This window comes from Scyliorhinus canicula, chromosome 21, assembly GCF_902713615.1.
Source record: "Scyliorhinus canicula chromosome 21, sScyCan1.1, whole genome shotgun sequence".
NCBI classification, from domain to species: domain Eukaryota; kingdom Metazoa; phylum Chordata; class Chondrichthyes; order Carcharhiniformes; family Scyliorhinidae; genus Scyliorhinus; species Scyliorhinus canicula.
Genome location: NC_052166.1, coordinates 21811606 through 21825763, shown reverse-complemented (window position 1 = coordinate 21825763; position 14158 = coordinate 21811606). Strand labels below are relative to the sequence as shown.

The 14158-nt window shown below is 47.1% G+C and overlaps 1 protein-coding gene across 4 annotated transcripts in view; it reads right to left on the bottom strand.

Moving 5' to 3' along the window:
- The window catches only part of pnpla7b (patatin-like phospholipase domain containing 7b), a 371155-nt gene that overhangs the window by 236276 nt on the left and 120721 nt on the right, over positions 1 to 14158 (bottom strand). For all 4 annotated transcript variants that reach the window (XM_038782642.1, XM_038782643.1, XM_038782645.1 and 1 more), the window contains 2 exons: positions 10047 to 10124; positions 1558 to 1763 (listed from right to left, as the gene is read on the bottom strand). In XM_038782642.1, coding sequence (XP_038638570.1) covers positions 1558 to 1763; positions 10047 to 10124 — 284 coding nt within the window. The remainder of the gene's footprint in view (positions 1 to 1557; positions 1764 to 10046; positions 10125 to 14158) is intronic.

The following is a 14158-nucleotide window of genomic DNA, read 5'->3' as shown; positions in this document are numbered from 1 at the left end:
AATATGTCTACCTCTGCCTTAAAAATATTCAATGTCCCTCCCTCCAATGCTTTCTTTGGGAAGAGAGTTTCAAAGAATTGTAGCCCTTATAGAAAAGATTTTTCCTCACCTCCATCTTAAATGGGTGACCCTTTATTTTTAAACCATGTCCCTCAGTTTTAATCTCTCCCAACATTCTTTCACTCTGTCAAGGCCCCTCAGGATCTTACATACCAGATATTATATGCCTTTCTACTTATCGCTCTCTTTTGCTTTTCTTTGAATTATTTTAAAAGCTGGCTGGGCAGAGACTGCTAAAAGCCAAGGCAAAATATTTCAGCAGTTCAGATCACTGAACAGTTCTGAGGCTTATTACTATTATTATTTATCTTATTATTAAATCGTGTCTAGTGCATGTGGTCAGATTATACAATCTGCATTCACCCAAAAGCTCCGAACAGTATGCTCATAATCTGAGGCCTCCAAATAAAAAATTGCACAAAAACACTGGGCGGCACGGTAGCACAGTGGTTAGCACTGTTGCTTCACAGCACCAGGGTCCCAGGTTCGATTCCTGGCTTGGATCACTATGTGTGAAGTATGCACATTCTCCCCATGTCTGCGTGGGTTTCCTCCGGGTGCTCCAGTTTCCTCCCACAAGTCCAGAAAGACATGCTTGTTAGGTGAATTGGGCATTCTGTCCAATTGGCAGGTACTTCCTCCGTGTACCCGAACAGGCGCCGGAATGTTATTATTATATTATATGGCGACTCGAAGCTTTTCACAGTAACTTTCATTGCAGTGTTAATGTAATCCTACTTGTGATAATAAAGATTATTAAATGACACAGAAAACATTTAAGTTTTAATTTATGATTTAAAACACATTTAAACTTTATTTTGATATTAGAAATCTCAGTTACTGACAACTGTGGGATAAGTCAGCACGGAGTCACAATGTGACAGCCAAGAGACAAACAAATATGGGAAAGTCACATAAAAATGTCATGTATTGGTATTCCAGGTGAGGAGAACATGGGCATCATACAAAAAACATCTTTCACTACTGTCAATGGAGTGCATGATAACATATGAATTTAACTATTTCATGAGTAGGGCTCTCATGCTGTTGGACAGAGGAATGCGGTTAGGAGCGATTGCAGCAGTACTCTCAGATTATTTCAGCCTCATATTTAAAGTAATATATTGCGTGCTTATTCTATAATTATATTCTATAATTTAATAGCAATACATTTTTCATGGAAACAGCCTACGTAAACTTGTCACACGGCAATTACACGTTTCTGCCAGACTCTCCTATTCTCTTCGATCTCGGTGTCACTTCAGTAAGGTCTTGAGCCTCTATCTGGATTCGGGATTGATAAAATCCTTAGAAGTGCAGATGTGGTTCTGATGGTTTCGCCCAATCCGTAAAGGGGGGAAACTGAACTCTAATTTGTCTTTTGAGACTCAAAAACTATTCCTCAATACACTAAATTTTGAAAAAGCACAAAGATTTCAAACCTTTTCTTATTAAAGTCAAGCACATGCGCAAAGTTGAGAAACCTGTGGAACTCACTCATAGAAGTGGCATTTGGAGATACAAAGGAAGGTGCAGTCCCTCTGGGCCTTGATGCTGAAAATGAGTGGCTCACCAGTCAGTACAGCCAGCTGCCCCACAATCTCTCCCGGGTGAGTGACAAACAGACAATTCTCCTCTTCCCTGTCAATCATCCGCTGGTAAACGTGCAGCAGCCCCGAGAGCACAAAATGGATACTGACATCCTGAGAAAGAAGAAAAGTGTAGTCAATAAACCCTTTCTCTGGGCATTACTCCATTTTCACAAAACGATTCGGCTTCCCTCATGGTCCTTCCCACCTCTGTGCCAAGCACCATTCCTCAGGCAAGTGGGAAGGCTGATAGCCTTCTAGCTTTTTAGACAATTTAGTGGCGCAAGAGCAGAACTCTGGCACTCAATCATGGACAAGCCTCGACGTCAGCAAGAATGTAGAAGGACATTCAGGCGATCGCTGCTAATTACCAGTCTGCAAAATACCAACACCAACCAATTAGATGATACAATATGAAAGATTTCCACTTTGTCATGGTGAAGAGGTTGAATGCTCCATTGAGCCAGAGAGCAATGCTGTTTCGGAATTTTAAATTCCTGGCATGGTCGCCCATGACGGAATGGGCGGAGGGGAGGAATCAGACAAAGTGCAAAATAGGTCCTCAACAGCGTAACAGGCACAAGGTAACCTGTATGGTAGGGGGATTCCCAGTCGTCGAGGTTCCCTTGCCAGTGGAAGTGTCAAGGACCGTGTGTCTGATGTGCAATGGCATACCCACGTTAAAAGATGTCTAGCAGCAGGCGTCTACCTACAGGAGACCAACACTCTTTCCACCACCCCCTCCCCCCACCAACATCCTTTACCAACCTGAAGGCAAGATCCAGTCTCTCCTTTCACCAAGATCAATGCAGAACCCCTACCAAATGTGGAAAATATATCATACTTGGGGAGACACCTCTCATCTAAGGTTAAGCTTGATGCAGAGATCCCAATATCATATCCTATCCATGAACACCTCCTTCGGATATCTAAGAACGAGAGTCTTTAACGATTGCAACACTCGTGCTGGCACCAAGAACCTCGCGTAAATGGCAGTCGTCCTCCCAACTCAGAAATTTGGACTACATATAGACACAAGCTCAAGGCCCTGGAGAGGAACCATCAATGCTGTCGGAGACAGATTCTCCACATCAGCTAGGGGGACAGGCATTCTGACATCAGTATCCTTAAAGGAGCCAAAAGCACCAGCAATGAGGCCATGATCATCTGAAACTAACTCTGCTGGGCCAGGCACATGCTTAAGATGCCAAAGTCCCGACTGACAAAACAAATCTTCTTTGCCCAACTCAAGGAAGGTTTCTGAACATGAAAGACACCCGGAAAGCTTAACTCAAAAATCCAACATAGACGTCAACGCCTGGGAGATCCTCGCTCAGAAGAAACTTAATTGGATGAACCTCCTCTGAAGGGATACAATTCTTCGAAGACACCCAATGGCGAGAGGGGGCCCAAAAAAGAAGCCTGAGAAAGGAATACCAGTGATCTAGAGATCAAGGGTCGATCCCACTTCCCAGAAACACCTGCCAAGTGTGAGGTCGAAGATGCGGTTCTCAGATCAGGCTCATCAGCCATGCAAAGACCCACAGAACCCATGACCAGTAACACAGAGTTCCTTAGTTGGACAATCATACTCGTTAGTAAGTGACCATCGAAGGAGATGATGAAAGCAAGAGCTAGCAGTGAACAATTTTAACAGAATATTGCACGCCAGGACATTGAAACTCAAAGCTAAATAAGGTACATCGAATCACGATATGTTGTGTAATATCTTCTGGATTTCAGAGTTACTTTGGACATCTTGGATGTCTGCACAGGACAAAAGGGACCCTGATGCCTCTATTGAACCTCTCAACCTGGGAAAATACATCCTTTGTCCAATAACCAGGGGGTGAAGTGGGAGGTATGTCACAAGACCTCTACCCAGCTGCTAGAACCTGTAATATTGCTGCGTGCAACTGAACACAAGCAGTTTACCATTTTACCACCAAACAGGTAGCAGCAGAAAGAGCTCGCTCCAGGTAAATTGCCTGACCCTCATCGACACTGTATACTACAGGAATGTCTGAATTTCTATATCTCTGCCTATAGGACTCATTCATCTCTGCGTGCCCTCTTCCATTGGGGATGTCATCATTTCCGGAAGGACAGATCACCCTGTAACAGTGTCAGACTGTTAACCTCTGAAGGAATACACCTGTAGACTTTTGATTCTGGACTCACGCGAAACCATAACTCATTTTTAATCATGGTTTTGCCCTCTGTCCCCCACCTTTATCCCTCATTTATTTTGCAAGTGCAAAAGACATGGACATTGCAAAATCCCTTCCCTGTGTTTTATGTATGTTTAAAATAAACCAACCCTCTAATTTTACCTTACTTTGAGTTTACTGTGGGGTTATTAATAGAGGATTAGATCATTCCAAACAGAAGGGTTGGGGAAAATTCACCATAACCGGGGAAGTCAAAAATCAAAAGCACCTTTCTATTTACAGGTGGGTAATGAGAGGAGAAATCAGGGCTGTTTAAATTAATCCCCCCCCCCAGTCCGTGACAATGAGCTGCCAATCATCAGCCGCGTTACCCATCTGTCCAACAGATTGAGGGCAGCACGGTAGCATGGTGGTTAGCGTCAATGCTTCACAGCTCCAGGGTCCCAGGTTCAGTTCCCGGCTGGGTCACTGTCTGTGCGGAGTCTGCACGTCCTCTCCGTGTGTGCGTGGGTTTCCTCCAGGTGCTCCGGTTTCCTCCCACTGTCCAAAGACGTGCGGGTTAGGTGGATGGGCCATACTAAATTGCCCGTAGTGTCTTAAAAAAAAAAGTAAGGTTAAGGGGGGGGGGTTTGGGTTACGGGTATAGGGTGGATACGTGGGTTTGAGTAGGGTGATCATTGCTCAGCACAACATCGAGGGCCGAAGGGCCTGTTCTGTGCTGTACTGTTCTATTCTGTACTGTTCTATTGCGGCTGCTATTGAAGACAGATGCATCGATCTTCCCTTAGCATAAGTCAGTAAATGTATCGTCTCCATGTATCTACACAAAGACTGTACTGCTGTAGGCCTCTTCATGCTTTGTAAAGAAATGATATACTTTCAATTACTACTGAATATAGATATTTATGCATTTCCTACTACAAAATTGCCATTTAAAATGTGAATAATACAAATTTATAGATCAATTGAAGCATATGTATATTTATGGTGTTACATTATTGCTCCAATAATGCATGTAATTCAATAAACTAGGCCGCGTATGTTTGCAGTATCAAGCTGCATTCAGTGACAGTCTGGAGTCTGCACGTCCTCCCCCTGTGTGCGTGGGTTTCCTCCGGGTGCTCTGGTTTCCTCCCACAGTCCAAAGATGTGCGGGTTAGGTGGATTGGCCATGCTAAATTGCCCGTAGTGTCCTAATAAAAGTAAGGTTGGGGGGGGGGGGGGGTTGTTGGGTTACGGGTGTGGGGTGGATACGTGAGTTTGAGTAGGGTGATCATGGCTCGGCACAACATTGAGGGCCGAAGGGCTTGTTCTGTGCTGTACTGTTCTATGTTCTATGTTCTGTGTCAGATAGTTATGGGTCCAAAGTCACACTCCAGGACTTGATCACAAAAAGTAAGGCTGATACTCCGGTGCAGCACTGAGGGAGTGCTGCACTGTTGGAGATGCAACCTTTTGGTTGAGATGTTAAACCAAAGCTCGCTTAAAAAAAACCTGGAACTCTTAAAGAAGAGCAGGAGAGTTATCTCTGGTATCCTGGCCAATATTGTTGCAGAACCCTAATATTGGAATTGTTTTTCTTCATTACCGTGAAGCAAATGGACTGAGAATCATTGTACACATACTATTATGGTGGTCAGGATAGAAGTGTAGACTGTATCATGACGCATTTACAATTTTTGCCAGTTTCTTTTAGACATCAGTGGCGGTGGAAGGGGAGAGAGAGGCGGGGAAAGGGGAGAGAGAGGCGGGGGAAGGGGCGGGGAAGGGGAGGGGGGCGGGGGAAGGGGAGGGGGAGGGGGGAGGGGGGCGGGGGAAGGGGAGAGGGGGGCGGGGGAAGGGGAGAGGGGGGCGGGGGAAGGGAGAGGGGCGGGGGAAGGGAGAGGGGCGGGGGAAGGGAGAGGGGCGGGGGAAGGGAGAGGGGCGGGGGAAGGGAGAGGGGCGGGGGAAGGGGAGAGGGGCGGGGGAAGGGGAGAGGGGCGGGGGAAGGGGAGAGGGGCGGGGGAAGGGGAGAGGGGCGGGGGAAGGGGAGAGGGGTGGGGGAAGGGGAGAGGGGCGGGGGAAGGGGAGAGGGGCGGGGGAAGGGGAGAGGGGCGGGGGAAGGGGAGAGGGGCGGGGGAAGGGGAGAGGGGCGGGGGAAGGGGAGAGGGGCGGGGGAAGGGGTGAGGGGCGGGGGGAAGGGGAGAGATAGGCGGGGGAAGGGGAGAGAGAGGCGGGGGAAGGGGAGAGAGAGGCGGGGGAAGGGGAGAGAGAGGCGGGGGGGAAGGGGAGAGAGAGGCGGGGGAAGGGGAGAGAGAGGCGGGGGGAAGGGGAGAGAGAGGCGGGGGAAGGGGGAGAGAGAGGCAGGGGAAGGGGAGAGAGGGGGGGAAGGGGAGAGAGAGGCGGGGAAGGGGAGAGAGGCGGGGGGGAAGGGGAGAGAGGGGGGGGGAAGGGGAGAGAGAGGCGGGGGGAAGGGGAGAGAGAGGCGGGGAGGGGAGAGAGAGGCGGGGGAAGGGGGGAGAGAGAGGCGGGGGAAGGGGAGAGAGGCGGGGGGGAGGGAGAGAGGGGGGGAAGGGGAGAGAGAGGGAGGGGGAGAGGGGACAGAGGCGGCGGGGGAAGGAGGGAGAGAGCGCGGGGGAAGGGGGAGAGAGAGGCGGGGGAAGGGGAGGAGAGAGTCGGGGAAGGGGAGAGAGAGGGTGGGAAGGGGAGAGGCAGGGGAAGGGGAAGGAGAGAGAGGCGGGGGAAGGGGAGAGAGAGGCGGGGGAAGGGGAGAGAGAGGCGGGGGAAGGGGAGAGAGAGGCGGGGGAAGGGGAGGGGAGAGAGGCGGGGGAAGGGGAGAGAGAGGCGGGGGAAGGGGAGAGAGAGGGCGGGAAGGGGAGAGAGAGGCGGGGAAGGGGAGAGAGAGGCGGGGAAGGGGAGAGAGAGGCGGGGGAAGGGGAGAGAGAGGCGGGGAAGGGGAGAGAGAGGCGGGGGAAGGGGAGAGAGAGGCGGGGAAGGGGAGAGAGGCGGGGGAAGGGGAGAGAGAGGCGGGGGAAGGGGAGAGAGGCGGGGGAAGGGGAGAGAGGCGGTGGAAGGGGAGAGAGGCGGGGGAAGGGGAGAGAGGCGGGGAAATGGGTTGAGGAGAGCCTGGGTGGTGTGTCCAAGGAGAGCCGGGTGTGTCGGGACAGAGAGCCGGGGACGGGGCGAGAGAACAGAGAGGGGATATCGGCAGCAATCCTCTCTGAATTGCTTTAAATAGTTATTTATAAACTCCCTCATGCCTTTCATCAAGAGCGAGTTTTGATTCCAGCTTAGAGCCTGTTCTATCTGAAAGCGATAAGATTCTTATGTAGCGAGTTTGACAGCACTGTGTAATACTCGGCCTTAATGGTCATCAATTCCCTATCGACTACCCTTCCTCTGCCAAAAGATAAGCTGATCTCATTCGGAGAGGCTACTGAATGGCTGGCAATGAGTGTATCATTTTCCCAAGCTATTGAGGCAGAATCCAGGCAGATTCGCTCTATATAGATACAGTGCTAGAATCAAGTGAAGGAACACCATTCCTCAACTTGGTGACAGAATTAAAAATAAAACAAACACTTCCAATAATTTGGTAAGAGGCACAAGGCACAATAATTTGGTAACAGCACGCACATCTCTCTTAAATAATCAACATCGTAGTTCCAGCTAGAAATGCAAATAAACCCGAGGAGATCACACTGACTGCACTTCATGGGTGATGCTGTCATAAAGAGTTTTTCAACAGTAACCCTCTGAATTTATAAAAGTTGGATTTGTGTTGGTGCATTTAAAGGTCACCACAAAATTCTAACCATCAAACCACAAAGAAAACCACATCCCCGTTCACACGATTGCTACCTGTTCATGAAAGGTATTTTAACAAATGTTTGATTGCAGTGTAATTCCTGTTCCAGTCACACATCACTGTAATTCAGAATCCCGCTGGCCTTTATGTACGGCAGCAAGGATCCTACCTGTCCATTCACGGACTGTGCCATCTGCTTTCTGACAGGGCTGTCTAGAAATTCACTCAGGTAGTAAAAAGTAGAGAATTTTTTTGGAAGGTAAGAAAATTGTAGGTATTGATATGCTTGTATGTACGTATTGGGTGTACCCGAATAAGGAACTCTGAAAATTAGCATGCAGGTACAGCAAGCAATTGAGAAGGCAACTAGCTGCTGATCGTACTACAAGGTGCACAAACATAAGGACGTCTTGCTACAGTTGTACAGGGCTTTGGTGAGACCACACCTGGAGAACTGTTCACAATTTTGGTTTGCATATTTAAGAAAGGATATACTTTACGTTAATATTCAAAAGTTCACTAGTTTAGATCGTGGGATGAGAGGAGCTTGGAAGAATGAGAGATGATCTAATTGAAACATACAAGATTGTTAAAGGAAGAGACAGTAGACACTGGGAGGCTGTGGAATCTATGACACAGTGGCACAGTCTCAGGATAAGGAACTAATCATTTAGGACTGTGATGAGGAGAAATTCTCCAATAAAACGGTTGTGAATCTTTGTAATTCTCTACCCTTATAACATCATAGAAACTCAGAATTGCAGGAGGCGGCCATTTGGCCCATTGAGTCTGCACCAACCTTTGGAAAGAATACCCTACCTCAGCCCATATCCCAACAACCCTATCCCCGTAGCCCCACCAAACCTTTGGACACTAAGGGGCAATTTAACACAGTCAATCCACCTAACCTGCACATCTTTGAACTGTGGGAGGAAACCCACGCAGACACGGGGAGAACGTGCAAACTCCACAGACAGTCACCCAAGGCCGGAATTGAATCCGGGTCCCTGGCGCTCAGGCAGCAGTGTTAACCACTGTGCCACCCTCAAGGGTTGTGGCTACTCCATCGTTGACTATCAATAGGGCTGCGATTTACAGACTTTTGATATTTCAGTGAATCAAGGAATATGGGGAGCAGGCGAGAAAATGGATTTGATGCCAAAGATCAGCTATAATTGTGTTGTATGCCAGAGCAGACTTGACAGGCCGTGCAGTTTATTTCTGCTCCTATTTCCAATGTTAAATTTCAAGAATACATACGTCAATTTTTCCAGGTACTGCTGTGCCTTACCTAGAAGTGTTTGTTGTTAACACTCTCAACTAATTTTCACGAGGAAGGAGACAAACAACAACTTGCATTTGTATAGCACCTTTAACACGACTAAATTTACTGGGGCAAGACAAAACAAAACACAACAACACGCCACACAATCAAAGGTTTAGTCAATGGGCTGGGTTTTAAAGAGTGTCTTAAAAGGGATAAGGAAGTGGGAGAGGCGGGAAGGTTCAGGAAGGAAATTCCAGAGCTTTGGGTTCAGGCAGCTGAAGACAATTAAAATTGGGGTTGCTCAAAGAGCCAGAATTAGACGAGTGCCGTTGTGACTGCTCGGCTGGAGGAGATTAGAGACAGGAAAGGCGAGGCCATGGAAGGTCAAAAACTATAGGGTAAAATGAACTAGTGGCCAGTGTGATTCAGCAAATACAGGAATGGGATTTGGTGAGAATTTGGGCACGAGCAAAGTTTTGATCATAACATTCACAAGGGGACACAAGTTCAAGGTGAGGGGAAGGTGGTTTAGGAGTGATATGAGGAAAAACCTTTTTACCCAGGTGGTGGTGATGGTCTGGAATTCACTGCCTGGGAGGGTGGTAGAGACGGGTTGCCTCACATCCTTTAAAAGTACCTCGGCACGTCATAACATTTAAGGTGATGGGCCAAGTGCTGGTAAATGGAATTAGGTAGTCCAAGTTTCACCATGTGTCACACAGGTTATATCGCAAGCCAGCAATATGCCCTCAGCAATGTGTGGGTACGCAGCTGCACAGCAATCTGCAATGTACAGTGTATGTTGAAATATACAGACAGCTCACAACTTCATCAGAGTGTTGGGAGAAATTTCCATAATGTAAGCATGAGTAGGCCATGAAGTTTAAAAAAAAGAATACCCATAGAGAAAATGTTGCACTCAGAGGGGTTCACAGCGTGTCGAGTGCAAAGAAAATCCTGGAATTCCCCATCTTTCATTTTTTGGGAGCACCATCACTTCAAGCACTGCAACAATTTCAAGACCCACTATTACTGGGCAATAATTATGGCCCTGACAACACCTAATACATCCCAAGAGTCAAATCAGCAATGTCTGCAATCAAACCAAACCTCTTGCTTGCAGAACTGGAGGGCACATATTTAAAGACCTCAACCAAATGCAATGTTCTTACCTGGTCACCTTGCTTTGCCACAACCGTTCCAGCTTTAACCTGTTGAAGAGTCACTCTGCCATCCAGCAGTAAGGGATCCTAGGAAACCGAGAGAGGAGAGAAAGAGCAGAGATAAAGTTAATCCATTTCTGCTCTGACAATTTGCTTAACCTCATCTTGCTGCCATTGCAATTGTAAATCTCCTCTGTCGTTCTGCGAAAAGACCAACTGCTGAAAACTCCTCAGACTAAGTTACTGGCTGTACCTGGAGCTTCTAAATATAAAATCTGAAGTGCTACATTTGCCAATTTTACTTCCATTAATTTTACATCAAGGGTAGGTAGAGGAGTTCTGAAGTGATCTGCACATTCTCCCCGTGTGTGCGTGGGTTTCCTCCGGGTGCTCCAGCTTCCTCCCACAGTCCAAAGATGTGGGGGTTAGGTGGATTGGCCATGCTAAATTACCCATAGTGTCCAAAATTGCCCTTAGTGTTGGGTAAGGTTACTGGATTATGGGGGTAGGGTGGAGGTGTGGACCTTGGGTAGGGTGGAGGTGTGGACCTTGGGTAGGGTGCTCTTTCCAAGAGCCGGTGCAGACTCGATGGGCCGAATGGCCTCCTTCTGCACTGTAAAATTCTATGATTCCAAACATTTAAAGGCAGCCTACATTTCAGCGTGGGAAAAATAACTTTTTCCAAAATGACAAAGCATTGCTGTATGGTTGCCGTAGGTGCAGCCTCAATTGAAGACAGTCAGCCTTGATTCAGGAGTAATCCCACATGCAAATGTGTAATGGGGATGACCAGCACAATGCTAACTTGACTCAGAGTTGGAGACATCCACTTATAGCTGAGCCTGGGTGCTGAGGAAAAATTGAGGATAGTAATAGACTTGAGAAAGACATGTACAGAACATGGGGGATGCGGTAGCATAGTGGTACCTGGACAGGTAATATTCTGGGGACCCAGGTTCAAATCCCGCCGCAGCAGATGGTGGAAATTGAATCCCGTAAATCTCCGGAATTAAAAATCTAATGATGATCATGAAACCATTGTCGTAAAAAACACAGCTGGCTCATTAATGTCCTTTGGGGAAGGAAATCTGAAGTCCTTACCTGGTTTGGCCTACATGTGACTCCAGATCCACAGCCGAGTGGTAGACACTTCAATGCCCTCTGAAATGGCCTAGCAAGCCACTCAGTTGCATCAACATCCCTATATTTGCGCGAAATCACTTGTATCCTTTCCTCATAGTCTCAAGAAATGAAAGTGAAATATTGGGGTGTCTGTCCAGTATCCTAGCCACTGCTGGGGTCTTGGCTGGGATCGCAATACATCTCCAATGAGAGAGAATCAAACTATAGGCCCATGACATTCAATGGCATTACCATCACTGACATTCCCCACAATCAACATCCTGGGGATTACCATTGACCAGAAAATGAACCGGACTAGCTATTTAAATACTGTGGCTACAAAAGCAGGTCAGGAACTAAAGTAACTGATCTCCCAACTCCCAAAGCCTGTCGTCCACCACCATCTACAAGGCACAAGTCAGGAATGCGATGGAATATTCTCCACTTGCCTGGATGAGTGCCACTCCAGCAACACTCAAAAAGCTCAACGCCATCCAGAGTAAAACAGCCCGCTTAATTGGCACCCCTCCCACGAACATTCACTCCCTCCACCACTGACGCACAGTAACAGTAGTCTGTACCATCTACAAGATGCACTGCAGAAGCTCACCAAGGCTCCTTAGGCAGCAGCTCCTAACCCATGACCACTACCATCTAGAAGGACAAGGGCAGCAGTTACATGGGAACTCCCAACACCTGGGAGTTCCCCTCCATGTTACTCACTATCCTGACTTGGAAATATATCGCCGATCCTTCACTGCCGCTGGTTCAAATTCTGGGAACTCCCTCCCTAATAGCACCTACACAACACTGACTATAAGGGCAGCACGGTTGCATTGTGGATAGCACAATTGCTTCACAGCTCCAGGGTCCCAAGTTCGATTTCGACTTGGGTCACTGTCTGTGTGGAGTCTGCACATCCTCCCCATGTGTGCGTGGGTTTCCTCCGGGTACTTCGGTTTCCTCCCACAGTCCAAAGATGTGCAGGTTGGGTGGATTGGCCATGAAAAATTGCCCTTAGTGTCCAAAATTCTATGATTAACCTAGGACAAAAGTTCGGCACAACATCGTGGGCCAAAGGGCCTGTTCTGTGCTATATTTCTCTATCTATTACGGTTCAAGAAGGCAGCTTACCACCACCTTCTCTAGCAAAATGAACATTTGAAATTGAATGCACAGAAATGCAATCCCATTTCATTTTGGTCGGAAGAACGAGTAAATGCAATATAAACTACATAATACAATTATAAGAGGCTAGAGGGACAGAGGGGCCCACAAAGGTAGATGCAGAAGTCTTTGAAGGCGGCTAAATAGATGAAAAGGCTGCTATAAAAAGGCATATTGGATCCTTGGTTTCAGAGAGGCAGAGTACAAATATACCCAAGTTAAGCTAACGGTTCTGCAATAAGTCATATTGGACTCAAAACATTAATACGGTTTCTCTATCTACTGATGCTGCCTGACCTGCATGTCGTTTTTATTTCGGTAATTAAGCTAAACCAAAAAATCATCAGTCAGGGTCCAATTGGGCCTTTAGGAAAGTCTAAGTGAGCGTACACAAGAGATTTAACTGGACTAATTTTAACTGGGATGAAAGACTTGTTACATGAAGAGATTAGAGAAACTAGGGCTGTTGCTTTCACCTCATAGATGGTTAGACAGATATGATAAGGGTGTTCAAAATTATGATGGGTTTTAATGGAGTAAACAAGAAGAAATTTTCGACTGGGAAAAAGGTCGGCAACAGTAATTGGCAAAAGAGCCAGAGATAACAAGAGGGGGGAAAAAACATTACACAGCTCAGTATGATCTGGAATGCACAAGCTCAAAGCAGATTCAGTAGCACTTTTTAAAAGGGAATTGGACAAATACCCAAGGGGTAAAACTTACAAAGCTATGGGAAAACAGCAGGGAAAAGAATCTGTCTGAAAAGTACTTTCAAAAAGCTGACATGGGCAGAATGGTCTCCTCCTATACTGTATCATTCTGTGATTCAAAATCTGTGACTAACCAACAATGTTAGGTAAAATATTAACTGATCTCACAATATACAGGGACCGCACCAGGCAGCAGACTTGCTGAAGGGTTCAGAACGTGTTCATTAGACTACCAGATTTCGTGTATTCGCCCATAATTATTAACTCGTGTAACTATCTAATCCATTTAATATACAATTTAGCAGCAATTTTTCAAATAAGAACAAAGAACAAAATAGCACAGAAACAGGCCCTCCAAGCCTGTACCAGTCATGATATCAACCTTTGCCAAAACCCTCAGTACTTCCTTATGCCTTGTCCCTCTTTATCCATCCTACCATATGCTTGTCAAGGTGCCTTTTGAACAGAGTTAAAGTATCTGCTTCCACAACCTCCCCTGTCAACACGTTCCAGGCACTCACCACCCACTACATAAAAAACCTGCCTCGCACATCTCCTCTAAACTTTGCCCCACGGACTTTAAACCTATGTCCCCTGGTGACTGACCCCTCCACCCTGGGAAAGTGTGCCTGTCCATCCACTCTATCCATGCTCCTCATAATTTTGTAGACCTCTATCAGGTCACCCCTCAACCTCTGTCTTTCTAATGAAAACAGTCCGACTCTATTCAGCCTTGAAGGCAAGGTTAGGTGGATTGGCCAGGCTAAATTGCCCTTAGTGTCCTAAAAAATAAGGTTAATGGGGGTTGTTGGGTTACTGGTATAGGGTGGATACGTGGGCTTGAGTAGGGTGATCATTGCTCGGCACAACATCGAGGGCCGAAGGGCCTGTTCTGTGCTGTACTGTTCTAAACTCTTCTAAACTCTCTCCAGATAGCGGACACCCTCCAGACCAGGCAACATCCTGGTAAGCCACCTCTGCACCCTCTCCAAAGCCTTCACATCCTTCCAGTAGTGTGGCGACCAGAATTGTGCGCAATATTCCAAGTGCGGCCGTACCAAGGTTCTATACAACTGTAGCATGACTTGCCAGTTTTATACTCGATGCCCCGTCCAATGAAGG